The sequence below is a fragment of the Bubalus bubalis genome, chromosome 6 (assembly GCF_019923935.1).
Source record: "Bubalus bubalis isolate 160015118507 breed Murrah chromosome 6, NDDB_SH_1, whole genome shotgun sequence".
Taxonomy (NCBI): Eukaryota; Metazoa; Chordata; class Mammalia; order Artiodactyla; family Bovidae; genus Bubalus; species Bubalus bubalis.
Genome location: NC_059162.1, coordinates 117,214,667 through 117,239,090, shown reverse-complemented (window position 1 = coordinate 117,239,090; position 24,424 = coordinate 117,214,667). Strand labels below are relative to the sequence as shown.

The 24,424-nt window shown below is 57.1% G+C and overlaps 1 protein-coding gene across 2 annotated transcripts in view; it reads left to right on the top strand.

Moving 5' to 3' along the window:
• Positions 1 to 2,012: 2,012 nt before the first annotated feature.
• Positions 2,013 to 24,424, top strand: part of PER2 (period circadian regulator 2) — a 42,560-nt gene continuing 20,148 nt past the window's right edge. The window contains exons 1-10 of one of the 2 annotated variants that reach the window (XM_006066770.4): positions 2,013 to 2,190; positions 11,465 to 11,712; positions 12,373 to 12,435; positions 13,380 to 13,534; positions 15,544 to 15,665; positions 16,660 to 16,861; positions 20,421 to 20,472; positions 21,470 to 21,612; positions 21,910 to 21,988; positions 24,114 to 24,220. In XM_006066770.4, the coding sequence (XP_006066832.4) occupies positions 11,483 to 11,712; positions 12,373 to 12,435; positions 13,380 to 13,534; positions 15,544 to 15,665; positions 16,660 to 16,861; positions 20,421 to 20,472; positions 21,470 to 21,612; positions 21,910 to 21,988; positions 24,114 to 24,220 (1,153 nt within the window). In that variant the 5' untranslated portion in view covers positions 2,013 to 2,190; positions 11,465 to 11,482. The remainder of the gene's footprint in view (positions 2,191 to 11,464; positions 11,713 to 12,372; positions 12,436 to 13,379; positions 13,535 to 15,543; positions 15,666 to 16,659; positions 16,862 to 20,420; positions 20,473 to 21,469; positions 21,613 to 21,909; positions 21,989 to 24,113; positions 24,221 to 24,424) is intronic. The other variant, XM_044945365.2, reaches the window with a different exon arrangement.

Sequence of the window (24,424 nt, the reverse complement as noted above, 5' to 3'; positions counted from 1 at the left end):
AGGATGAGGTGGTTGGATGGCATCACTGACTCAATGGACATGAGTTTGAGCAAGCTCCAGGAGCTGGTGATGGACAGGGAAGCCTGGTTTGCTGCAGTCCGTGGGGTATCAAAGACTTGGACACGACTGAGCCACTGAACTGATGGGTGGAAATAGAAAAGGCTAAATTTAGATAGGAAATGACATTAGGCTGAAGCCTGGATATGGAGCAAGACCAAAGAGAAGTTGAGCAGGAGGAGAATCTCTGTGTGATGTGAATGAGCTGCCTGTTTTCTCTCACTTCCAGAACAAAGGAGCTTATCCTTGACGTCAATGTGGGTGAAGACACAAAAGGCTCTGGGTGTGTGCAAGGTGCAGCTGGGCCTGGATTTGCTTGGCATTTGTGTAGGTTTATTCAGGAGAGGGCAGGGAGTCATAGTCAAGGCGACAATATCAGATGAACGGGAGGGGCCGTTCTCAGCAAGGAGTGTGCAGCACGCAGCTGGCCTGCCAGGACTTATGTGGGAAGGACTGTCCTGATCAGCTTGGCGTTGCCCAGCTTTGCACCTGTGTCCGAGGAAGTTGCACACACACTTTGCCGAGGGCAGGGGAAATCCTCAAGGTGCGTTTGGCTTCCGGAACTAGCAGTTTAGTCTGCTTCAGGCCACCAGATCATGACTCTTCCTTCCTTCGCCCAGGAAGAAGAATGTACACGTGGAGGGAGATGCCACAGGCCCCCTCTGCCCTTCCAAGCCCAACCAACCTTGCTTCCCACGTCGGACCCTGCAATTTTAGAGCAGGGTGCAGCTGAGCTGCCTTAGAGCCTGCCTGTGTTTCAGGTCCCACCAGAAAGCCTTGGCCCTCTACCTTGTCTGAGAGGAAGTTCTACTCTCCTGACACTTAAATTTTTTTTTTTTTTTTGGCTGTGCCATAAAGCCTGTGGGATCTGAGTCCCTGACCAGGCATAGAACTTGAGCCCCATGCATTGGAAGCCAGGAGTCCTAACCACCGGATCACCGGGTAAGTCACTCTCCTGACACTTTATAGACAGAAGGCTGGGGGCTTCTTCACAAGCCCCAAACAGCGCTTACTGAAGAGCAAATGGCCGCAGCCAAGGTGCTCAGAGTACAGAGCTCTCTTCCCAGAGCCTGCTATACCGGGCTCATGTCTTTGTGGCGTCTGCCTTCGGGAAACCCTCCTTTTCCAAACGCCACTCTTCAAGTGCTGCCTCCTCCACGGAACCTCTGCGCATAACTCTTGCCCCGGTTAATTTCTGATCCACACCTCCCAGTTCAGTATTTAATTAAGTTCCCTTTTCACGAGATGGTCCTTTCTCCCGAATGACGCGATTTGGGGGCAGGGACAACATCATTTATTTCTTTTTTGTACATCCCCTTAGTAACAAGGACCCTATTTGCTGAACCAAAAACTTGCGACGCATAATCTGAAAAGTAAGAAAAGGCCATCTGTCCTGACAGATCTGGGCTAGAATCGACCTCGCTTGCCTGGGTGGGCGTGCACCCGAAGCTCCAGCAGAGCCGCCCAGTCTGCAGCTAGGTATGAATGGATACGGAGTAAATGAATGAAAGGGAGTGAATGAAGAGGTTTGCGGGGGGTGGGGGGACGTCTCTGGCCGTGGCTCGAGGTGACGGTCTCTGGGGGTGGGCTTCAGCGAGGATTCGGCTCCCGGGGAGGGCCTGGCAGGGGTGCCCTGAAGCCCCTCCCCGACCCGCGCCCAGGCCGCCCCTCGCCCCGCAGTGGTACGCGCCACTCCGAGCTCCCCGGGCCCGTGGATGCCCTTCGTCTTGAATGGAAGGCGCCGAGGCCGGAAGTGGAAGGGACCACTCCAGAGGACGAGGCGGGGGGGCCACGGGCCCGCCGCGTCTTCATTGAGGAACCGAATCGGGGAACATGGAGTTCCATGTGCGTCTTATGTAAAGAGAGCGACGGACGCTGCGGCCAATGGACGCACAGCGCTCCCAGGCCCCGCCCCCCCAGTATGCAGATGAGGCGGCACCGCGGCCAATGGCGGGCGCTGGGGGCGGGCGCGGAGAGCGGTCACGTTTTCCACTATGTGACAGCGGCGAGTCCGCGGCGGCGGCGGCGGCAGCGAGAGGCCCTGCAGGATACGCGCTGCTTTCGGCCGTAGCGGCGGCGGGGTCGGCGGGCCGCGCGCGGATCGTCCAGCGGACTGGTTAGGACGCGGCTCCGGTGAGTGCGCGCGACGCAGCGGGCGTGGCGGGCCGGCCTGGGCGCAGACAGGCTTCTGGCCGCCTAGCTCACTGGTTACGTAACCGCCGGCGGGACAGCCCTGGCCCCTGCCTCGGGGGGCGGGTGGTGGCCTGGGGTCTCCGCGGGCCGGCTCCGGGCGACGGCAGAGGATCCTCTAGTCCACAGAGATGCAATCGGAGGGTCTGCTGGGCTATTTCACTCATCCTGAAACCGGCCGGCGCGGGAGGTTGGGGGGGGTGGGGGGCGTTATTCCCATTCGGCAGATCAAGAAACTGAGATCCAAAGAGGTCAGGCCCATGTCTGAGGTCACAGAGCTACTGAGGGGCTGTACAGCGAGCTGTCCTTCTTAGACGATTTTCTTTTAGGAGCCCTTCCTCTTCTCCCCTTCTTTCCCCCATCCCCCAAGGGGGGAAGGCTGAGGAAGGCCAGGCGACCAAGGGTCAGTGCCACGGCCTCTGGGAAGATGGAAGGCCCATTGGGGAGCTGGCTTCCTGCTCTTGCGGACACAGAGCCAAGTCTCCAGCTCAGGAAAGGCCACTGGTGGCCACTGGTCTAGGAGCCCTAGCTGGACAGCCCATGTGTCCCCTCGAATGGGTGAGCAGAAGGACAAGACGGATGCTGGACCTGAGCACAGATGCTCATCCGCTTTACCCACCCTGCACTATGTGTGTTTATTCCCTGTCCTGGGTCGGTAGAAGAAGGGGGAGGGTCCTGCTTTGTGATACAGCCATCACATTATCCTTCTGGGCTGGACTTTGGCTGGCAAGTCCTGGACAGGAACCAGTGTGTGTGGGTGGGGGTGGGGTGGGGCCTGCTTACCCCTCCAGGAAGGCCAGGGTAAGGGATGACAACTCGGTTGCCAGGGCTTCTGTAACCTACACAGAAGAAACCAGTTGGGAAAGCTGATTCATACTCACAGAAAAACAGAGCCAGAAGGTACCCTGGAAATCATCCAGGGTAACCCCTTAGCTTGACAGATGAGGAAACTGAGGCCCAGCTGTCTGCTGGCAGGCGCAAAGCATGGCAGGGCCAAGTCCAGGCTCAGGGTGCCTGCAGGGTCTTTCCATCATCCTGAGGGTCTTTATCTGGATCAGGATGAACTTCAGAAGTTCTTCGAAGGCCTGGGATTGGGTGTTGCCGAATCTTGAGTGAGCTGGAATTTGGAGGGCGAGGGCCCTCAGGTCCCCCAAACATTAAGAACCCCAGCTCCATGGCAGAAGCCCCTCCATGAATACCTCTCATCACCCACATCCAATACAGCAGGGCCACTGACCTCCTGTCTTGCTGCAAACGGGAGTCACCCAGCCCCTCCCCCAGCTGGGGTTTGTGGTCCTGGGCTGGTGTGGCTAAGGAGGGAAAAGCTCTACCTGAAGGCTTTCCTTTGAAACTGAGTTTTAAATTCAAGGCTAATCACTTTTTGTTACGAAGAAAGTGATTTTTTTTTTCCTCACAAAAAGTGATTAGTGGGTCGGGAAGATCCCCTGGAGAAGGAAAAAGCAACCCCCTCCAGTTTTCTTGCTGGGAAATCCCACGGACAAAGGAGCCTGGAAGGCTACAGTCCATCAGGTGGCAAAAGAGTCCGCCACGACTCAGCGACTAAACGACAATCACTTTTTGTAAGGCATCTGAGTAAAATGAGGAAAGGGACTCCTGTTTCTTCAGTGGAAGCAACGTGATATGCCAACAGGGATGGTGCCGTGGGTGTTGGCAGTTACCTGTCGCTGTCGTCTCGCTGTGATTCACGCTGGCTCAGAGCGGACGCAGCCGGGCTTGCAGCGGGGGCTGGGCGCTGGGGGGAGCGGGGGGCTGTTGCCTGCCCGGCCCTGGGCTGCTGCTTGGTGACCCAGCGCCCGCCACACCCCTGCCTCAAGGGCTCGTCTGTGAGGCTGGGCTCAGGGTAGGTGATCTCTGAGGTCTGTTTCCATCTCTAGCTTTTTTTGTTTTTTCCGTTCTTATTGGAGTATAGTTGCTTGGCAGTGTGTTCATTTCTGCCCTACAGCAAAGTGGATCAGCTGTTGTTGTTGTGTACTCATTGAGTCGTGTCTGACTCTACATATACACATATCCCCTCTTTCTGAGACCTCCGTCCCCTCTTGGTCACCACAGAACATTTTGGTGGCTTTCCCTCTGCTGTACAGTAGGTTCTCTTTAGTGATCTAGAGACAGCTGTACAGAGCGGCGTATATACATCAGTCCCTCATCCCTAGCCTTTCGGATTCTGTTCCTCTGCAGACGATTCCCACGGGAGACAGGAGACAGGGCTCATGACCCACCTGAGGGCACGTGGTGTTCGTCTGTGAGACTTAGAAGGGAGCAGGGAAAGTTCCTCTCATTTGCACTATTTCTCACCCACACTGAACTTTCAGAAAAATAACTGGTGGGCACGCCTCTGTTTTTAAATGATGATGTAATAACCTCACGGGGCCTCAACAAATCTCAGGCTCTGGCAGGTCCCTGAGTCTCTGGCGGGACCGCTCAGCATTCTGTCCAGAGAAAGCGAGCCACTGAGAACTACCGCATTCGGCAAAACTGACTAGAAACGCACCCTGCCAACAGCTCTGCAGATGCTCCGCGCCCTGCGGAAGGTGGCGCCTGCCAGCCACGGAGAACCCCGGAGGGGGCCCGGCCCCGACCTCTGAGCTCTCCATAGGCACCTCTGCAACAAGCTGGTTACTGTATTTCCAAGTCTAGAGCGGAGCAGAAGCAGTCAGTGAACAGGCGAGCGGTGCAGGTCACGGACAGGGCCAAGGCCACTGTGTTATCAGAGGCGGGCAGTTCCAAAGATGGAGGGGGCTCCGGGCCGAGTGCTGGGTCTCCCCAGCCCCTGAAGGCCTTGAGAGTCCTCGCCCCCTTCCTGAGAAGAATTGGAACAGCTGGGCTGGTCCCGGGCACCCAGACACTGAAGCTAGCCTTAAGCAAAAAAAGCAAAAGAGGCCTTTGCGTTGTTATTTTAAATCTTGTGCTTCTTAAAGGTGGTGGAGCTAAGAGTGCCTGAGGGGTCTTAGGGAGGGGAACATGCCTCTCCCCAGCCACCTTCTCTTCCATATTTGGATGGCTGCAGTCACATTTTCCTTGGTTACCAGCGGTTTCCATGGAGAGTGCCAGTGTTTATTCAGCAGGACAAACATTTTCTCCAGATTACAGCAGCCTGGCCTCAGGGAATTGGCTCCTGCCAGGAAGTAGCAACCGGGTTATAATATTTGGGGCTGTAAAATACGAGGGCTTGCAGAAACAAAGTACAGGCTGTGAGGTCCCTGTTATGTAAAGTTCAGAAACAGGGGGAATGAACCAGGCTGTGAGATCTCAGGCTCGTGGGGACCTGGGGTGGAAGTAGGGAGCAGGGGTGGGGATGGGGACCACCAGGGGCCCCTGGGGGCCAGCAGCGTCTGCCTCTGGGGCTGGGGGCTCAATTTGTGGACACACAGCAAGGTGTCACCATCGGCAGGTGTCTCATCTTCCATTTCAGCTGGTCTTCGGTAATTGAGCCTGCCCTGATTTCTGGTCTCTGCTTTCCACAGAGAAGGGCACGTCCCCCTCAGACCAGGGGTGGTGCGCGCAGGAAGCGTTTACCGTCCTGGCGGCGCTGGGGCTCAGGCTATGTTTTCGTTCCCCGTTTCTTTCTACTGTTTATTGTGGAAGCTGTGAGTGTGTGTGCAAGCAGAGAGGACGGGGAACGAAGGCCCCATCCAGCGTCGGCAGGTTTCTGCTCTCTTCCACCTCCCTGCCAGCTTCTTCCCAGTCCCGAGTGCCGCAAAGCCAGCCCAGACGGTGATCTCACCGTGGACGGCACTTTCTAAGTGTTCCTCTGTCCCGGCCGAGCAGCCCCGGCTACTGAAGATGTGGCCAGGGGCCCGGGTCAAGGGCGTGAGCGCAGCAACTTTCCTTCCGTCTGGCTGTTCCCCAGAGCAGCTCCCACATGTGGACGTCTCAGAAGTGGCCGTGGCAGGTCTCTAGCAGCAGGCACCCACCTGCCTTCCCCTTAGCCCCTCTGCAGCCAGGCGGTCCCTTTCTGCCCCGGGCCCCTGGGCTCATGAGGAACGCCCCACCCCCTCCCCACTCTGCCCGGGTGGAAACACAGGCTTCCTGGGGCTTCCACGGAGCCCTGGCACGCTGGCGAGGGCGGGCGCTCAGTGGACGCTTGTGGAAGGCAGGAGGCAAAGTCTGCTTTGACAGGCACGTTGGTTTTGCCAACTTGGCAAAATGAGGTCAGTCAGTCAGAGCCTTCGGTGCTGAGCGGTGCTTTTTCTGGAATAATGAGGCTCAGACGGTTGGTCTGTTGTCTCCCGTTATTGCCATGCTTGCCCTACGCTCTCAGGGGCTGGGACCCGTGAAAACCAGGTCTTCTCCGAGGAGCTGGGTGACAAGCCCTGGGTGTGTGGAAGCACCGTGTGCCAAGCCTCCTCCACAGGGCAGCCAGAGACAGCACTCTTGACAACGAGCTATCTCCTTTTTAAAAAAAAAAATTGTTTTTCTCTTACCCTGTCTCTTTTCCTCTAGTGATTGGCTGTGCTATGCTGTGCTTAGTCGCTCAGTTGTGTCTGACTCTTCGCAACCCCACGGACTGTAGCCCTCCAGGCTCCTCTGTCCATGGGATTCTCTGGGGAAGAATACTGGAGTGTGTTTCCTTGCCCTCCTCCAGGGGATCTTCCCAACCCAGGGATCAAACCCCTGTCTCCTGCATTTCAGGCGGACTCTTTACCGTCTGAGCCACCAGGGAAGCCCCTAGGGACCGTAAAAGCCAGCCCTTGCTGGAGGCTTGCTGCGTTCCATACACGGAACCGCTGTCCTTCAAGCCTCTAAGCAGCCAGTGGGTGGTGGGTGCTGCTGTGGCCCACCTTACAGACGGGGAAGCAGGGCCCCAGGACGTGCGGGAACTTGCTCAGGACCGAGGTCAGGAAGTGGAGGAACCTGCCAGAGGTCCCACTGTCCAGGGTCTGCTCACTTAGCCCTCCACTGCTGCCCCGTCCCCTTCAGAATTGATTCAGCAGAAAGGCCCCGCCCCGCTTCTTATCTGGGGGCTGTGGGGGAGACAAGTAGTGTCCAGGGAACCCTGGGAAGCAAGCAAAGCACGGAGAAGCCCCTAACAGGTGTCCCAGCTCCCACCTTGCTCTGCCCTGTAACCCTGCTGACACGTGACTCAGACCTTGTTGCACAGACCCCTACAGCACTTTCCATCTCACGCAGAAAGCAGCCACGGCCTGGCTCTGACCGCACGTCAGCCGCCTGCCTTCCACCCGGCCCTCTGCCCCAGACGCATCTGTCCTCCTCAGACCCGCCGGCCTCAGGACCTTTGCACTTGCCGCCCCCCTGGCCCATCCTCTCAGTCTCTTCAGTCTGTCTTGGTTTGGGTTCTCTTAAAAGGAGCGTGCAGGCTAAGGCTTAAATGCTGGTCCTGTACTGGGAGGTGTAATCCCAGGGCAGCTGAGGTGAGGGAGTGGGGAGTGCAGAAGAGACGACTGTGACACAGAGACACACACGCATGTGCATGCACACGCACACACGCGCACACACACACGCACACACGACACCCTGCTTCACAAACATCCAGCTGGCCACTCAGCCCCTTGGAGTCTCATTGAAAAAACTATCCAAAAAAAGATGAAGGAAGGCTGCAGAGAAAAGGACAGTCTGTTCAAGGGAGGGATGGAGAGGCAGCACCGCCCTGGGGGGCCGTGGTCCCAGCTCACCCAGGGGGCGCATGCCCCCTTGGATCCAGCTGCCTCACCCAGCCCTTTGGCTGCAGCAGCGGGGGAAGCTGGGGCCCACCCCGTGGTGACCTTGGTGCTTCATCCAAGGTCACACGTGTCCGGCAGAGACTTCTCGGGTGTGGGCCCCGCAGTGGCCAGGCAGGAGCGAGGCCTGCAGGCTTGGGGAGTGCAGCCACAGGGCTCTGAGTGAGCACGACCCGGGGGCGCGAGTGCAAGGCCGCGCGTCACCTGTATGTGGGCCTTCCCTGGCCCCCTTCCTGATTCGCACCCAGCCGCTCCCGCCCCTGGAGCCCTGCTCTGCTTCTGTCTCAGCTTCCCTCATCTGCCCTGCACGCCGTTCCCTCACTGACGGTCTGTTTTCCGCACTAGAAGGTGAGCTCCACGAGGGCGAGAAGGCGGTCCCGTTCTCTGCGCTCAAGGCCCCAGCACTGTAGGTAGAGACGGCTGAGATCAGCCCCGCAGAGCGCCAGCTGTCCTCCCTACGGCGGCTCCTGTTGTTCTGTGGCCTTCCGTTTGTGCCCTGGGGTCTTCCCGCAGCAGTGCGCCTGGCTTCCGTCTTTTTACTGAGTGCACAGTCTCCCCTCAGCGTAAACGTCCTGGGGCTTGTGCCCTCACACTGTGCGCCAGGCCCTGGGCTGCAGCTGGGAGGGACTTGAAGCTCCCACGACCTGGCCATCTTGGTGACCCCGGGGAGAAAGGCCAGACAGGGGACACCGAGCCCACGGGGCCGGGAGAAGGCGGAGCTGCTGGTGCGGGCCTCCGGGCCAGCTGCCGGCTGGGTGCTGCAGCAGACGGCAGGCCCCCGAGGTCGGAGCCCAGCCTGGGCCTGGGGGTCGGCTGCAGGGAGGTCCCGGGCCCCGCCGCGCTGGCGACCCCCGTGCAGAGCAGAGCCATGCTCTGTGCCCCAGGCAGAGAGGAGCTCAGCTGGCCCGCGTGGACCGCAGTAGGGCCAGCTGGGGCTGGGCCCAGCCAGGTGGGCCGGGTGGACACGATGCCAGTGGCTTCCTTGCTGGTGGTCCTTTCCGGGTCTTTCTTCCTACATACCCCACACTCACACGTCTCTGTGTGGACGGAGCAGCTTCCCAGGGGTGAGGAGGGGCCAGGCTGTAAGCGTGGCTGGAGGTGCTCAGAGCCCCCGCTCCAGGAAGACTCTGTTGGTCCAACACAGGAGCCCTCCTGTTGGCCAGCCCAGGATGCTGCCGGTCTACTCCCCTTTGGAAGCCTCATCCTTTCTTTGCATGTTTCCTCGTGTCTTAACTAGGTGGAGCATCTTCCCAGGTCAATAGCTCTTACCTGGTGCTTCTCTGTGTGGAAACAGCTGTTCTTAGTCTTCCGTCTCTCTCTTCCCAGACATTAGCACCTTTCATTCTCTATCACGTTAGCTAGAACTTCCCTGAATGTTGAAGACCGAGTGGTAGATGTGCTTGTTTGTTCCTGACTTTCGCAGCAGAGAGCTGGCGTTTGAGGTTCTCGTGATTCGGGACCAGTAAACAGCAGCTGTCTAACACCACAGTGAGATGCTCTAACAGCCTTCCTCTGTGGCCCTGGCTGTCTCCTTTCGGCATGTACACTTTCTCTTCTGAAGATCTGATATCACAGCAGAGACGTCCAAGAGTAGCGTGACTTAGCGTCCTTCACAGGGAAACTGTTTGCTTTTCCCATGGGTAGAATTTTCGTTTTCCTTGAAAACATCATTTCATCAGGACACAGCTGGGCTTCGACCCTTCTCACGTGATGTTGCTGGGTGCTCAAGGAGTCAGGCACCTACAGATCTGTCTTCAGGATGGTTTCCTTCTGTGTGTGTCTTTCTCTGTAGTTTCTGTCTCATTGTTATGGTGTCTTTTGCAGAAACAGCTGTTACCTGCACGTAAAAAAATGTGACTTGAATATCAGCCCTTTCCCTGGGCGTGTTTAACATGTTTCTTACTCTCATCCTTTCCACTGCTGAGTCTAAACTTTATCTTTATAATTCTCTGTTCTAATGTGACCCTTCCACCTCAGTTTGCAGCTTTAGCTCATCTGTTGTTACCTGTTTCATTGAATCCATCATTTCTTGATTTTGTTTGTGATATAGAACCGGTGCTGTCCTAAACTTGCTTGTTTCCTTGTGCCCCGCAGGTTGTATTTCTCTTGTCTTCATTGCACTTCTTTTCCAAAGCCGCATGTTGGCTCCTTTCTGCTCATTGGTTCGGGAACCACACAGGGTCTGATCAGACCTGCTGTTTTCGTTTTGCAAAGAGTGCTGCGGTTGGGTTCTGCACGGGCCCCATCCTTGGGGAGGAGGGGACCCTGAATCCAGCGCTGCCTCTTGCTGTGTGTGTGGCCTGGGCAAGTCACCACCTGTTTCCCCTGGAACGGGATCCTGGTTTGCTGTGGACAGCGACCACGGGGGTTACCCAAGCCAGCGCGTGCCACGCCCCCCGCCCTGTCTACAGAGCCACATCGCCAGAGTCCTCTCCCTGCGGCCTGTGGTCCAGGCCCCCGAGCACGGGAAAGCTGCGGGGGCACATTCTGCCTTCTGGGTGAGGGGGTCCACTGCCTGGGCCTTCCAGCTCTCTTTCCACTGCTCGGGGCCAAGGCTGGCCTCTGGGAACCGCGCCTGTGTCCCCCCACCTTCTGGCTCCCTGACCTCCAAGGCCAGGAGGAGAGTGGAGCGGGGTTTATGCCCCCACCTCCAGGCTGCAGGTTGCCTGGTCCTGCTGCTTTGGTGGCCCCTCCTGCCCCTCCAGGCCCAGGGGACAGAAGCAGGCCCAGCCCCCCCACACACACACCTGGTCACCCCAGAGCTGCACATCGTTTGCAGTTTTCTCAACCCTGACCACATCCGCTCGTGCGGGGCCTCCATCCAGCTCTCTACAGGTCCGCAGGAGGGTCTGCGTCCTGCTGGGACCCTGGGGAGGCAGCCTCCAGGGTCCTGCTTTTGCCCTGTGACCTCTCGGTCTCCCGTCCCTAGGCTTCCCGTGCAGCCCTCCTGCCCTGGGTCCTCACTGTCTTTACTCACCCCAGCCTACAACTGGTCAGTCTCTCTCTCCAGCCCCCCTCCACCCACCTACCCCCCCAAAGCCCCAAAGTGAAACTTTCTGTCCAAATAAACAAAGTTTCCAGAGTCTGCTACTTCCGACCTGTCTGTGGCTCTGCATGGACCCCACAAAGTGTGGACCCCACGCTGGCCTCATATAGACGCCCCCGCCCCCCGCCGCCATGAGGGCTCCCACTGCCCTGCCCTCTCCACGCAGTAACCCCCTGCCTCAGCTTCATTTCCCCCTGAAGCCTCCCCACCCGCAGCCTGCTCTGGGTCTCCCATAACTTGTGATGGCTGAGCTATCTGAACCCTGCTACACCCCCATCCCCGGGAGGGCCATCAGCAAAGGGGTGTCCGGGGCTGTGGCTGCCCTCCCAGTTCAGGGTAGCTGGGGGCCCAGGGCACAGGAGCCACACCGCTGACCCCGCGTCCCCCAGCGAACCTGGAGGAGGGCTCCGACAGGGCGTCCCTCCTGGCAGGCCGCCTGCCCCCGCACGCCTGACCACAGTCTCTGCTCTGCCAGCTCTGCCCCGGAGCCAGCATGGACGGCTGCACAGACCACACGCCCAGCCCCAGCGACCCCTCCGAGGAGCCCACAGAGCCCCGGGCCAGCCAGGCCGGCCTCCAGGAGGACGTGGACATGAGCGGTGGCTCAAGCGGGAACGAGACCAGTGAGGACGGCTCGACGGGGCGGGACTCGCAGGGCAGCGGCTGTGGCGACAGCGGCCGGGAGCTGGGGCTGCTGGTGGGGCCACCGGGCTCTCTCCAGGGGTGGGTGCGGCCGAGGCCCTGAGGCGAGGCCCGGCCTTTGTTTTCTCAGTGTCTCGTTCCGTGGTAGCGTGAGCGCTTTTGCAGTCTTTAAGTCGTGATGACCAAGTGTCTCGAGAGTTTTGAAAATCTTATTAACTCAGTTCAGTTCAGTGCAGTTCAATTGCTCAATCGTGTCCAACACTTTGCGACCCCATGGACTGCAGCACGCCAGGCCTCCTTGTCCATCGTCAACTCCTGGAGCTTGCTCAAACTCATGTCCATTGAGTCAGTGATGCCATCCAGCCATCTCATCCTCTGTCTTATTAACTTATTAACAACTAAACTCTCCTAAGGTCTGTCCTTCCTTATAATGCTGATATGGGTGTAGGATTGTGATAGATGCATGATGAGATGACAAGATCTCGGGAGGCAGAAGAGTCAGGTAACCCTGAACGATGCTGAGTAGTTTACAGAGCATGAACTTGCTACTCTAGCCTAGGGTTTGTATTGCCCAGAACTTCCTTATCTGGTATCCAGAGGTTTTCCATTCATTTTCTCTTAACCTCATGTTTTTCCTAATTGACTTGCTGCGGTGTGGTCCAGCCTGTCATCCCTGGGTGGATGGGGAGGACAGGGATAGACACGCTCTTCTGAGTTTTGGATTTGTTTTTGTTCTTTTAGTCCAGAAACCTTTGGCCTGATGATGGCGAAGTCTGAACACCACCTGTCCACCAGCGGCTGCAGGTAAGGCCAGTTAGCACTCCCTCCATTCAGGGCCTTCGGAGGGATAGAAAGGTTTGTCACGAGACGAGGTTGTGGGGGTGATGTGACTGTTTTCAAGCTTCTGTTGGAGCCCGTCAGTCTGAGCAGCTGTGCCTTCTGTGAGTCCGGCCTCATCCTTTCAGACGACTGGCCCCTCAGGCTGCTCCCAGCCCCTGACGGTGCCGCAGGCCTGCAGCCCCTCCGGCTCTGACTTGGCAGGCCTTGTCTGCATCTCAGACACGTACCTGGAATGTTCCTGACCTCTTTATTTAGGTGTTTGTGACAAACATGTCCTTAATTTCATATTGACAGACGCTTTCCCATCACCACTGGGGCAACATTCAGACCTCAGTCTCGGGCCTGGGGACGCTGTGCATTCACCCCTGAGGCCCAGTCCCATCACTCTCTGGGTCCTCTGTCTAAACAGCCTGTCTCCCTCTGCAAGTGCCCACATCCCTGTATCCTTGGATTTGAAGATCCTCCTTATACACTTGGTCTCTTCACCTCTCCTATCTTATCATTGTTCACATCTTTGTCCCAGGACACCACCATGCTGTCCCCTGGGGTCTCCGTCATTCACTCCTTCTCTGTCTGAGACCGGAAGGAAGACAGAGCTCAGCAGTGGGGTGGGTTGTTCAGGTGGTGGGTAGGGCCTTGCTGGTAGAGAAGAGCCAGCAGGAAGGACGCTCTCCAGCATTCACCTGGTTAGAGCACTGCTTCTCCCAGCACGGTTCCTCTTCCTACGAGGGACGCAAGGCATGTCTGCAGGCAGTTTTGGTTTCATAGCTGGCGGGGGCACCCCTGCATCCTGCGTGCCCACCAAGAACACGCAGACTGCAGCGTCCTCGCACCCCAGTGGGGAAGTTGGGCCAGAGGCACAGTGAAGGCGGCACTTAGGGTGATCACGTCCTTCTTCAACTCCACAGCAGCGAGCAGTCCACCAAAGCCGACGCCCACAAAGAGCTCATCAAAACGCTGAAGGAGCTGAAGGTCCACCTCCCTGCGGACAGGAAGGCCAAGGGGAAGGCCAGCACCTTGGCGACCCTCAAGTACGCCCTGAGGAGCGTGAAGCAGGTGAAAGGTAGGTGTTTGTTCCAACCTGTAGCAGTAAGTCTCAGATCTCCCCAGATCAGAGCTTAGACTGGGTTGATTTTCTGAAACTCAGTCCTGAAATAGCAGAAGGAAATCATAGAAGTCTGATGAAATCGCAGCTGGGTGAAAACCTCAGTTCATCTTAAGATTTCTACTGTATGTGACTTTTAGAGGAAAGGAAAAAAAAAGCAGGTAGAAAACCAGCCAATAAGAGAAACATGCTAATTAATACAAGATGGAGCTTTTGTACCCTGGGCTGGGGTCCCGTCACGTTCCGGAGTGTCCAGCACCTTCCTGGCCAGAGAGGAGTGTCCAGAGAGTGCTGATGTGCATGTGGGCTGGGTCTGTGAGCAGCCCCCACACCCAACCCAGCCTGAGGCTGAGGGCTTGCCTTTAAAAAATCATGTGAGGGGACATGAGGAGCGTGTCGCCCCATTTTTCTTTGTTTTGCCTCATTTTTCTAAACGTGTGAGTTTCTACTGTGGTAGTCTTTCCACCAGGAAGGCGGGCAGGTAGGCCCAGTGCCCCTTTCCATCCCAGGCAGTAACGGCCTGCATGATCCATATGCCACTTCCCTCTGTGGGTCTGTTTGGATTTTATCATTAGATGGAAGAACACAGAAGAGCTTTCAGAACCATCAGCAGAATCGAAGGGTTTCCCTGGTGGCTCAGCGGTAAACAATCCGCTTGCAATGCAGGAGACGCGGGGTGGATCCCTGGGTCGGGAAGATCCAGGAGGAGGAAGATCCTCCTGGAGGAGGGCATGGCAACCCACTCCAGTATTCTTGCCTGGAGAATCCCATGGACAGAGGAGCCTGGTGGGCTACAGTCCTTAGGGTCACAAAGAGTCTGGACATGACTAAAGCGTCTGAGCATGCACACAGCAAAGTCAGCTGAGGCCTTTACCTGAGACAGCGCGTGCTGGACTCTTCACAGAGGCGGTGCGGGAATCCACAAATAAACACTGCAGGCTCCAGAAGGCTCAGATGCCTTGCGTTTCAGTAAATTCCACATCCCATGAGTAACTCCCAGTAGAGCTTGGTCTTCCTTCAGCAGCTCTGTGACCTGGCCTTCCACCGAGCCGGTGCCCCTGCCCTGGGTCTCAGGTAACCGCAGGTGCCCCTGTCTCCGGGCAGGTAAGGGAAGCATGACCGGGAAGAGGCACCAACGTTGCTAGCGCGCTGTTCCGCCTGCAGCCACCCCAGGAGCCCAGCCCAGGACACCGCACCGGGGGGCCCCTCTGGACGGCTTGGCCGCGGAAGCCGGTCGCCCGGGGCCCCTCTGGACGGCTTGGCCGCGGAAGCCGGTCACCCGGGGCCCCTCTGGATGGCTTGGCCGCGGAAGCCGGTCGCCCGGGGCCCCTCTGGACGGCTTGGCCGTGGAAGCCGGTCGCCCAGGGCCCCTCTGGATGGCTTGGCCGCGGAAGCCGGTCGCCCGGGGCCCCTCTGGATGGCTTGGCCGCGGAAGCCGGTCGCCCGGGGCCCCTCTGGACGGCTTGGCCGCGGAAGCCGGTCGCCCGGGGCCCCTCGGCAGAGTGGCCTTGTCACCCTGTGTGGTATCCCAGCATGAGTGGCCAGCATCTTCGGTTCTTTTGTACACAGTTTGTTCCCTGGGTTGTTTCCATGCCAGGTGTGTTTCTAAGAGTCGACTCTGTCCAGATGGGAGCGTCCAGCCACTGAGGGGGTGGGTACAGGGGGCTGTCCCAGTGTCCTGCCTGGAAACAGCAGCGTGTCATAGCATCACAAAGACAGGCCTGTGGGGGAACGCGAGCTCAGGTGGACTGTGTGGTCGTGTTCCTGAGAAGCCTGGGAATGTTCCTGAGAGGTTCCTAAGAATGATTTAAAAGTTCTGTCATCAAAGGCCGTCTGACTTTTCAGGGGAAAAACACCTGGACTTCTGTTTGTTCAGCCTTCACACTTCTCTGGTTCTGTGCCCACTTTCTCATGAGAAAGGCATGAGTTAGGCACCGAGCTGAGCCCTCCCCATGGTCTCTCCACAGCTAATGAGGAGTACTACCAGCTGCTGATGTCCAGCGAGAACCACCCTTGCAGCACCCACGTGCCTTCCTACACCGTGCACGAGATTGAGGGCATCACCTCCGAGTTCATCATGAAGAACGTGGTGAGTGCCTGACCCGAGCCGGGTCTTTGCCCAGAAAGCTCGTGTCCGCTGGCCGAGTCTCCCCGGGGGAGCCGGCCGAGCCCTGGCTTCATAGCAGCAGGGCCGGGACTTTCAGGAAGTGGGTTCCTTCCTTAAGAAAACAGTTTAAGTCAGGGATTCAGGAGCAGCGACCATGTGCTGGCTTGTGCTGCTCTCTGAGGCCGACCCCTCGCAGCCAAGCGACTCCACCCCACATCAAGGGCGTGAGAGTGAGCCACCACTGATGGGAGGCCCCACGTGATGGGGGAGGGACACAAGTAGCCCATAGGTGGGGCCCACCCTGAGGTCTGGGAAGGGGGGTGAGTCACCCCAGTTCTCAGTCAAGAGAACAGACTTAAGGGCAGGTGGGGACCCAGAGGTCCCAGAAGCACAGCAGTGCTGGCCTGGAGAGGGAAGGGGCTCCTGACCCTCCCAGGTCACTCCTCCAGCGCCCCTGCTGTAGCTTAACCCCAGGGGAGCCCCTTAACCCCTGGGGAACCCCGGCCCCGAGCTCAGAGGGCCAGTTGGCCGGGAGAACCTGAGTTTGGGCAGGGATCGAGGCCCGGGAGAACCTGAGTTTGGGCAGGGATCGAGGCCCGGGAGAACCTGAGTTTGGGCAGGGATCGAGGCCCCTGCCACCTCCCGCGGCACCCGGGCTAGCTGCCAGCAGCGCCATGCCCAAAGACGGGGCGGGGGACGGCTGCAGAGGATTCCCGCAGCTGAGGCTCTGCTCGGCAGTGCAACCCCACGTGTTTTTCAAACAGTATCCCACTGGGACCCCATACACGTAAGAGAAGAAGTCCTATCACTGTCGTCCGGGCTGGGGAGAGGCGTCCAGAGGCCTCCCCGACCCTTCACTCATCCTGCTCCCTGCCCATGCCTCAGCCCGATTCTGGAGGGACCCCGATTCCAGGGGGTGACCTGTCCAGTCCCCTCCTGCCCGGCCTCAAGCAGGGTCACATTCTCCACGTCTCAGGATATGTTTGTGGCCGCTGTGTCCCTGGTGACCGGGAAGATCCTGTATATCTCTGACCAAGTGGCCTCCATCTTTCACTGTAAGAGGGACGCCTTCTACAACGCCAAGTTCGTGGAGTTCTTGGCGCCCCATGACGTGAGCGTGTTCCATAGCTCCACCACACCGTACAAGCTGCCACCCTGGAGTGACCGCCCCCAAGCAGGTGAGGGTCCTTCTCCCTGGGCAGCACGGGGAGGACTCAGCCCAGCAGGGTGGGGGCCAGGCAGGGCAACCCCTGACGTGGGGCCGCTGCCCACCTCCCCTCCACTGGACTCCGCTGCAGCCCCCCAGTGTGCCCTCCCAAAAGGGCCGGCATGTCTGTGAAAGATTAAAGGTTGTTTGTTCAGAATAAATTTAGGAAAAAAGTCTTTGTAGATTTCAGAAAGGGAAAACAGCTTCAGAAGATTTTAAGGGAGGTCAGGTGTTTTGGAAAGAAAGGTGATGGAGGCTGAAGTCTGGAGACGAGGCTGCAGGGAGCAGGGAAGGACAGAGGCACATCAGGAAGGCTTCCTGCAGGCAGTGTGGTGATGTCAGCACGGAGGGGAAGCTCAGCACCTCACAACGCTGCTCCGTGAACACAGACCATGCCGTCCTCCCAGCTCAGACCCAGCTGGCTGTTCTGGGCTCTGCAGGCTCTGGGCTGCTCCATGGCGGCTGTGTCCCCAGGCCCCGGGGCTCCCAGCCCGCCCTGCTCTGCTCCTGGCCACGGGGCTCTCACGGTCAAGTGTCCTGTGTCCTTGGCCTGCAGTGTGTCCATCTGCGCCTAGACGGTCATCAGCCCCTCTTTGGGCTCTGAGTTCTCGAAGCTGAGATGGACCCAAAGAGGAGAAGATGCAGGGAGTCAGGAGACGAGCAGGAAATGGACGGGACCAGGAGTGCTCCGGACAAGCTGGACCTCGGTCATGATCTCGAGCAAGAGATCCCACAAAACTGGCTGCGTCCCCCAAAACTGACTCCTGTCCTTGGCCTCTGGATCAGGTCTCCGCTCTCATCAGAATGCTCCTCCGCCCACATCCACCTCCACCTGAATCTCGGGTCCCTCCATGCCGTGGTGCTCCCTCCCCTGCTTCCAGGCAGCGAGGCCCTTACCAGCGCTGTCAGAGCCGCAGTTCAGCAGCTGTTCCTGCCCGAGCCCAGACACCCTGGGCCAGGGCACAGTTTGCTCTCGGGTTGACTCGTAACGAGGGAACACACGCTTCACGTCTCAGGGGTCGAGCCGTCTGCTTTCACCTGAAGCCCCGGCCCAGGAACTGTGCATCCAGATTGCTCAAGGCTGCAGCCAGTGTTAGGAGGACCGCTCAGCTCTTGGTCACTGCAAGGAGGGAGCTTGCTCTGCGTGTGGGCTCACAGTGTGAACGGGCTGGCACCGTCCCCCTGGGATGCCTGGGACTGCATCATTATCTGAATAGAAAATAAGGCCTTTCCAGGCCAGTAATTTTATATCATCTGCCCTAACCAGTAATTCTCTACTTTTCCTTGTCTTTTGTTGTCGGTGGTTTCTTTGTTTTGAGTAGAGGAAGCTTTATGAGAAAGACCAAAATCTAAGATATCTTTTCTTAAATTGTGTTTATTATGAAAACACTGTTCTTTCATCTCTAATGCGATCACCCGGTTGAACTCATGTTTTTACTAGACATTTAAATTTTAAAGTAAGGATTGATGTAAGCTGTGAAATGCCCTGAGTTGCTTCTATTACAAAACAATAGAATGGGAAAGACTAGAGACCTCTTCAAGAAAATGAGAGATACCAAGGGAACATTTCATGCAAAGATGGGCACAATAAAGGACAGAAATGGTATGGACCTAACAGAAGCAGAGAATATTAAGAAGAGGCGGCAGGAATACACAGAAGAACTGTACAAAAAAGATCTTAATGACGCAGATAACCACAATGGTGTGATCACTCACCTAGAGCCAGACATCCTGGAGTGTGAAGTCAAGTGGGCCTCAGGAAGCATCACTGTGAACAAAGTTAGTGGAGGTGATAGAATTGCAGCTGAGCTATTTCAAATCCTACAAGATGATGCTGTGAAAGTGCTGCACTCAATATGCCAGCAAATTTGGAAAACAGAGCAGTGGCCACAGGACTGGAAAAGGTCAGTTTTCATTCCAATCCCAAAGAAAGGCAATGCCAAAGAATGTTCAGACTACCGCACAGTTGCACTCATTTCGTATACTAGCAAGGTAATGTTCAAAATACTTCAAGCGAGGCTTCAAAAGTATGTGAACTGATGACTTATAGATGTTCAAGCTGGATTTAGAAAAGGCAGAGAAACCAGAGATGAAATTGCCAGCATCCGTTGGATCACAGGTAAAGCAAGAGAGTTCCAGAACCCTCTGGAACATCTGCTTTACTGACTACACTGACGCCTTTGACTCTGTGGGTCACAACAGACTGTAGAAAATTCTTCAAGAGAAGGGAATTCCAGACCACCTTACCCGTCTCGGGAGAAGCGTGTATGTAGGGCAAGAAGTGACAGAACCAGACATGGAACAATGGACGGGTTCCACATTGGGAAAGGAGTCCGTCAAGGCTGTATATTGTCACCCTGCTTATTTAACTTCTATGCAGAGTACATCTTGTGAAATGCCAGACGGGATGAAGCACAAGCTGGAATTAAGATTGTTGGAGAAATATCAATAACCTCAGATATGCAGATGACACCACCCTTATGGCAGAAAGTGAAGAGGAACTAAAGAGCCTCTTGATGAAGGTGAAAGAGGAGAGGGAAAAGCCTGGCTTAAAACTCAACATTCAGAAAACTAAGATCATGCATCTGGTCCCATCCTTTCATGGCAAATAGATGGGGAAACAATGGAAACAGCGACAGACTTGTTTTCCTGAGCTCCAGTATCACTTCAGATGGTGACAGCAGCCATGAAATCGAAAGACACTCGCTCCTTGGAAGAAGAGCTGTGACAAGCCTAGACAGGGTGATAAAAGGCAGAGTCGTCGCTTCGCCAACAAAGGTCCATGTAGTCAAAGCTATGGTTTTCCAGTAATCATGCACAGATGTGAGAGTTGGACCATAAAGAAAGCTGAGCACCAAAGAATTGATGTTTTCGTAATGCTGTAGAAGACTCTTGAGAGTCCCTTAGACTGCATGAAGATCAAACCAGTCAATCCTAAAGGAACTCAGTCCTGAATATTCTTTGGAAGGACTGATGCTGAAGCTCCAATACTTTGGCCACCTGATGTGAAGAACTGACTCATTGGAAAAGACCCTGATGCTGGGAAGGATTGAAGGTGGGAGGAGAAGGGGACGACAGAGGATGAGATGGTTGGATGGCATCGCTGACTCAATGGATGTGAGTTTGAGCAAGCTTTGGGAGATGGTGATGGACAGGGAAGCCTGGCGTGCTGCAGTTCATGGGGTTGCAACTGGACTTAGCACCTCAAGAACAGCAGTCCCCCCAAAAATGCTTGGGTTGAGATACTTGGGTGTTTATTTGTAAACACGCTGCCCACGAGCGGGTACACCTCCCAAAGCTAGATCTGTCGTTAGCTGGTCTGTTTGTGGCCGTGCTGGTAGCACGGCATGGTTCCGTGAGTGCTCGCCTGTGAACTGGACCTCAGCTCGGTCAGGACTGCTCGGTGGCAGGTAAACCTGCTCTGCGCCCTGACTTTCGGTTCTCCTGCTGCAGCCTCATCCCTGGGAAATAAAAGTACCTTCCGGGGTCGGGCACGTGATGGGCGGAGTGACGGGGACTTTCTCTTTCAGACTCTTTTTCTCAAGAATGCATGGAGGAGAAGTCTTTCTTCTGCCGAGTCAGGTGAGCCCAGCTCCTGAAGGTGGGGAAGGTGCGGGAGTGCCCTTGCCCCGCCGCCTGCCCAGGCCCCATTCTCTGGGGTGGAGGCTCAGCAGGGGCACCTCTGCTGCATGGCACGAATGTCCTGAAAAGTCTGCGTGAAGACACGTTTCCATAGGCCAAGCCGTTCTGTTTTGTTTCATTTTTGGTCGTGCTGCTCAGCTTGCGCGACCTCAGTTCCCCGCCCAGGGATCAAGCCTGGGCTCAGGCAGTGCGAGCACTAAGTCCTAATCACTGGCTTGCCAGGGAAGCCCCGAGCCGCATTTTAAATGTGCCTGGGGAGTTAGGAGAGATGGGTCAACAGTGGGGTGACTGACCTGCTCCTCGTGAAGAACATCAGCCTGGGCAGCCCAGACTTATAGTCCGTCACCTGGGAAATTGGCCAGCTCACCCCCTTCGGAAAGACATGAACCCCAGGTTCTGTGAGGACTCCAGAAGCTTGCGTAGCCTTTGGTCTGAGTGTGTTTTCTCAGGGAGAGCCCACAGGTCTGTGGCCCTGAATCAAGGGACCTGTTGAACATCCGGCTGCAGTGTCAGGAGTGACCCCAGCCAGAGTTGGGTACCCTCAGGATTTGGGGCTAGGACCCCCCGCACTGGAGCAGCAGCCCTTCCCCCAGTTAAAATGCAAACTGCCCCAGAGAAGGGCCCCTGAGCGCTCCCATTGCTCAGGCCAGTGGCTGTCTGATGGTCCCCTCACTGTCCCCAGACATCTGAGCGCAAGGACAGAGGAGCAGGGTGCTGGGTCGCAGACCCTCTTGCAGGCTGGAGGCACAGATCAGAGACCAAGGGAGCATGCCTGACTCGGCCTGGATGAGGGGCCCGGCTCAGCTCCATGGACATCTGTGCAATAAGTAGAGGACCGCTGAGACACAGCAGCCGCTGTCGGGGGAGAGGTAACCAGCAACAGAGGACGAGTCCTTCTGCCCTAATCCCCGGCCTCTCCTCCTGCCCTCCTCTGCAGCGTCGGCAAAAACCACGAGAGCAAGATCCACTACCACCCGTTCCGCATGACGCCCTACCTGGCCCAGGTGCGCGAGCAGCAGGGCGCCGAGAGCCAGCTGTGCTGCGTGCTGCTGGCAGAGAGAGTGCACTCGGGCTACGGAGGTAAGGCGGGGCCAGCCTGCTCCCCGGCTTCCGCCTGAGGCTCAGATCCCTGTCTGTAAGGCGAGCTCCCAGCCCCCGCCTCTCCCAGCCTCAGGCAGAGTCCCATCCCCCTCCAGACTTGGTCGCCACCCACCTGTCTCACTGTAGCCCCTCCACACCTCCTCCCCTGTCGGCCAGAGGCTCTGGGTCCCGAGTCGCTCACTGGACTGTGGGTGCCCTCCCCTTCCCCGGCCACAAATTATGTTCTAATATAACCACATTCGAATCAGAAGTCTGTGCAAAATTCTTTTCTTTCAGCCCCTAGAATCCCTCCTGAAAAGAGAATTTTTACGACCACACATTCGCCAAATTGTCTGTTCCAGGACGTGGACCAAAGGTAAGCCAGGCAGCACTGGTCCCCCTCACCACCCCCAGCCAGCTCTCCCCTCCCGCTCCCCTGGCCTTGGAGTCAGTGAGTGCCCTTCACAGCAGCAGGTTCCCCGCCCCAGATAGTTTCTGTCTCATCACTGTCTTGGCAGTTACTTAATAACTAAATAAAGCTCAATGAATTTTCGTGATTTTGATGTTGAAGCTATTTAGCTAAAGCTCAGGCTGCACGTTACGTGTAATAATCAATGAAAACACTCAACTATACATAGACAATGAAATTATGGAATCACACTAAAACCTCCTAAGATATGGATGCTACATAGATGAGACATGCTGGGGAGCTGGTCATCATTCTAGTTGAGCCTGTCTTCATACCCTTGTTTAAACCTGGTTCAGAAATCGGGCGCACACCTCAGGGCTGGTGCAGCCAATGCCAGGACTGAAGCTGAAGGCACCTTGGCAGGGCCCCAGCAGAGGTGCATCTCCAGCCTGCCTGCTACGGGCCGCTGCGGGGAGCGGCCACCACCGTACCTCTGCCCAGAGCCCTCCCGCACTCCCCGCCTGGGTCCTCCACCCAGGGTGCTGTAGTTGGTGCCCATGGCCCTGCTGGGGTCGGGAGCACCGACTGTTCTGAGGGCTCTGGGTTCACGGGCGTGGCTCAGGGTCCCTGTGTGACTTCCTCAGCTCCCAGGCACGGGCATGAAGACACAAAGACTGCTGCTGCTGCTGCCAGCAGGGCTCTGGGAGAAGTCTCCTGGGAAGACCCACAGGGAGCTCGCTTGGCTTTCTGCAGGGTGTCTGTGCAGGGTCAGGCCCACCCCCCCACCCCCCACTGCCTGCTCTCTGGCAGCCAGGCCCATCAGCCTCCCCAGCCCCAGGCTGCTCAGGTGTGCATGACCAGCCACCTGCAGCTTCGAGGTGCAGGTTCCAGGCCCCATCTGGCCCTGGGGGACAGGATCCTAGAGGTTGGGGCCTGGGAGCTGCATTTGTGAAACAAGCCCAGGATAGTTTTTATTCCTCCGAAAGCCTAAGCACTCCTGCCTGCAGCTGCCCCAGGCGTCCAGTCATTTGTGTGCAGGAGGCCTGGTGAGATGGTCACTGTGGGCCAAGAGGCTGCAGACCCTGGCTCAGTAAGCCCAGCGGACAGTCCAGCCCACGGAGCCCAGGCCGGCCAGCGCTCCTTTCCCCTCCTCCTCTGCTTTCTCCTCCTCCCCTTCTGGCTAGGCCTTGACCAGGACGTGCTGTACATCCTGTCCAAAGGAAAATACCAGGCTCAGAACGTGCCCCAGGCAAGGAGGAGGAAATCAAAGAACTCCCATGAGGAAGTTCTCCCCACACAGAACAGGGAGGCTTTGCTCTAAGGAAAGAACAAGCTGCTCCATGTGAGCAGAAGTCAGCTTGAGAAACAGCTGCTGGGATGCAAGGGAGACCGGCCTGCTGAGAAGGGAGACTGAGAAGGGAGACATTCCACTCGGAACAGGAGCTGAGCCACCAGAGGGTGCTGGACTCAAGAGGGGGCAGGACACTCGAGGGGACGGGACTCACAGAGGCAGAAGGAGGGACTACAGTCCAGTGTAAAACGTTGCCCAGAAAGCAAAACAGCTGCACCCAGGGAAGACCTGATGGGCACAGGGCAGGGTCCCAGCCGGCGACGGCGGCTCCTGGGGACCAGACACGGTGGCCACAGGTAGGGCAGGAGGAGGACGCCTGGAGCTGGGGAGATGCCCACGGGCAGGGCTGCCCTGGTCCAGGCAAACTTGCTTTAGAAATTCCGTGTCAGGCCATGTCTGGCCAAACTCAGGACACCCTAAAAGGAAAAGCTCTTAGAAGAAAACAAAAACGTCATCATGATCGATTCTTTCAGGAAATCAGCCTCAGGTCTAAGCACTGAGCTTGTGATGGGCCAGGCCCTGTAGGGCCTGACTTCTGGTCTCAGACCCTCAGTGATGCTCCATCCTTGGTTTGCTAATTAATGAAAAGCCTGACTGTTGCCTCATCAGCACTGGTACCCAGATTTGGTCTTCAGGGAGTTGGGAGCCGGCCTCATTCCTGGAGATGATGGGCCGGCCGCCGCTCCTGGAGGCCGTGTTCTGGCCGGCATCCTGAGCGCGGCCGTGTTGCTTGCCTTGCAGGGCCGTCCCTCTCCTGGGCTACCTGCCCCAGGACCTGATCGAGACACCCGTGCTCGTGCAGCTGCACCCCAGCGACAGGCCCCTGATGCTCGCCATCCACAAGAAGAGTAGGTCCCCTCCTCGCAGTCCTTCCGGGGGGCACAGGCAAAGCTAGTGCAGTCTGGGGGTGTCTTCACAAGGTCAGCACCCACCAGGACCGGTCTGGGGGGCTGCAGGTGAGGGCTGTCCCACCGCCTGCCTGAGTCCTAGCGGTTGAGAGTAGCCCACCGCTTGAGTCCTCAGGGTCCTGTTTTGACTGTTGGCTGCACCAG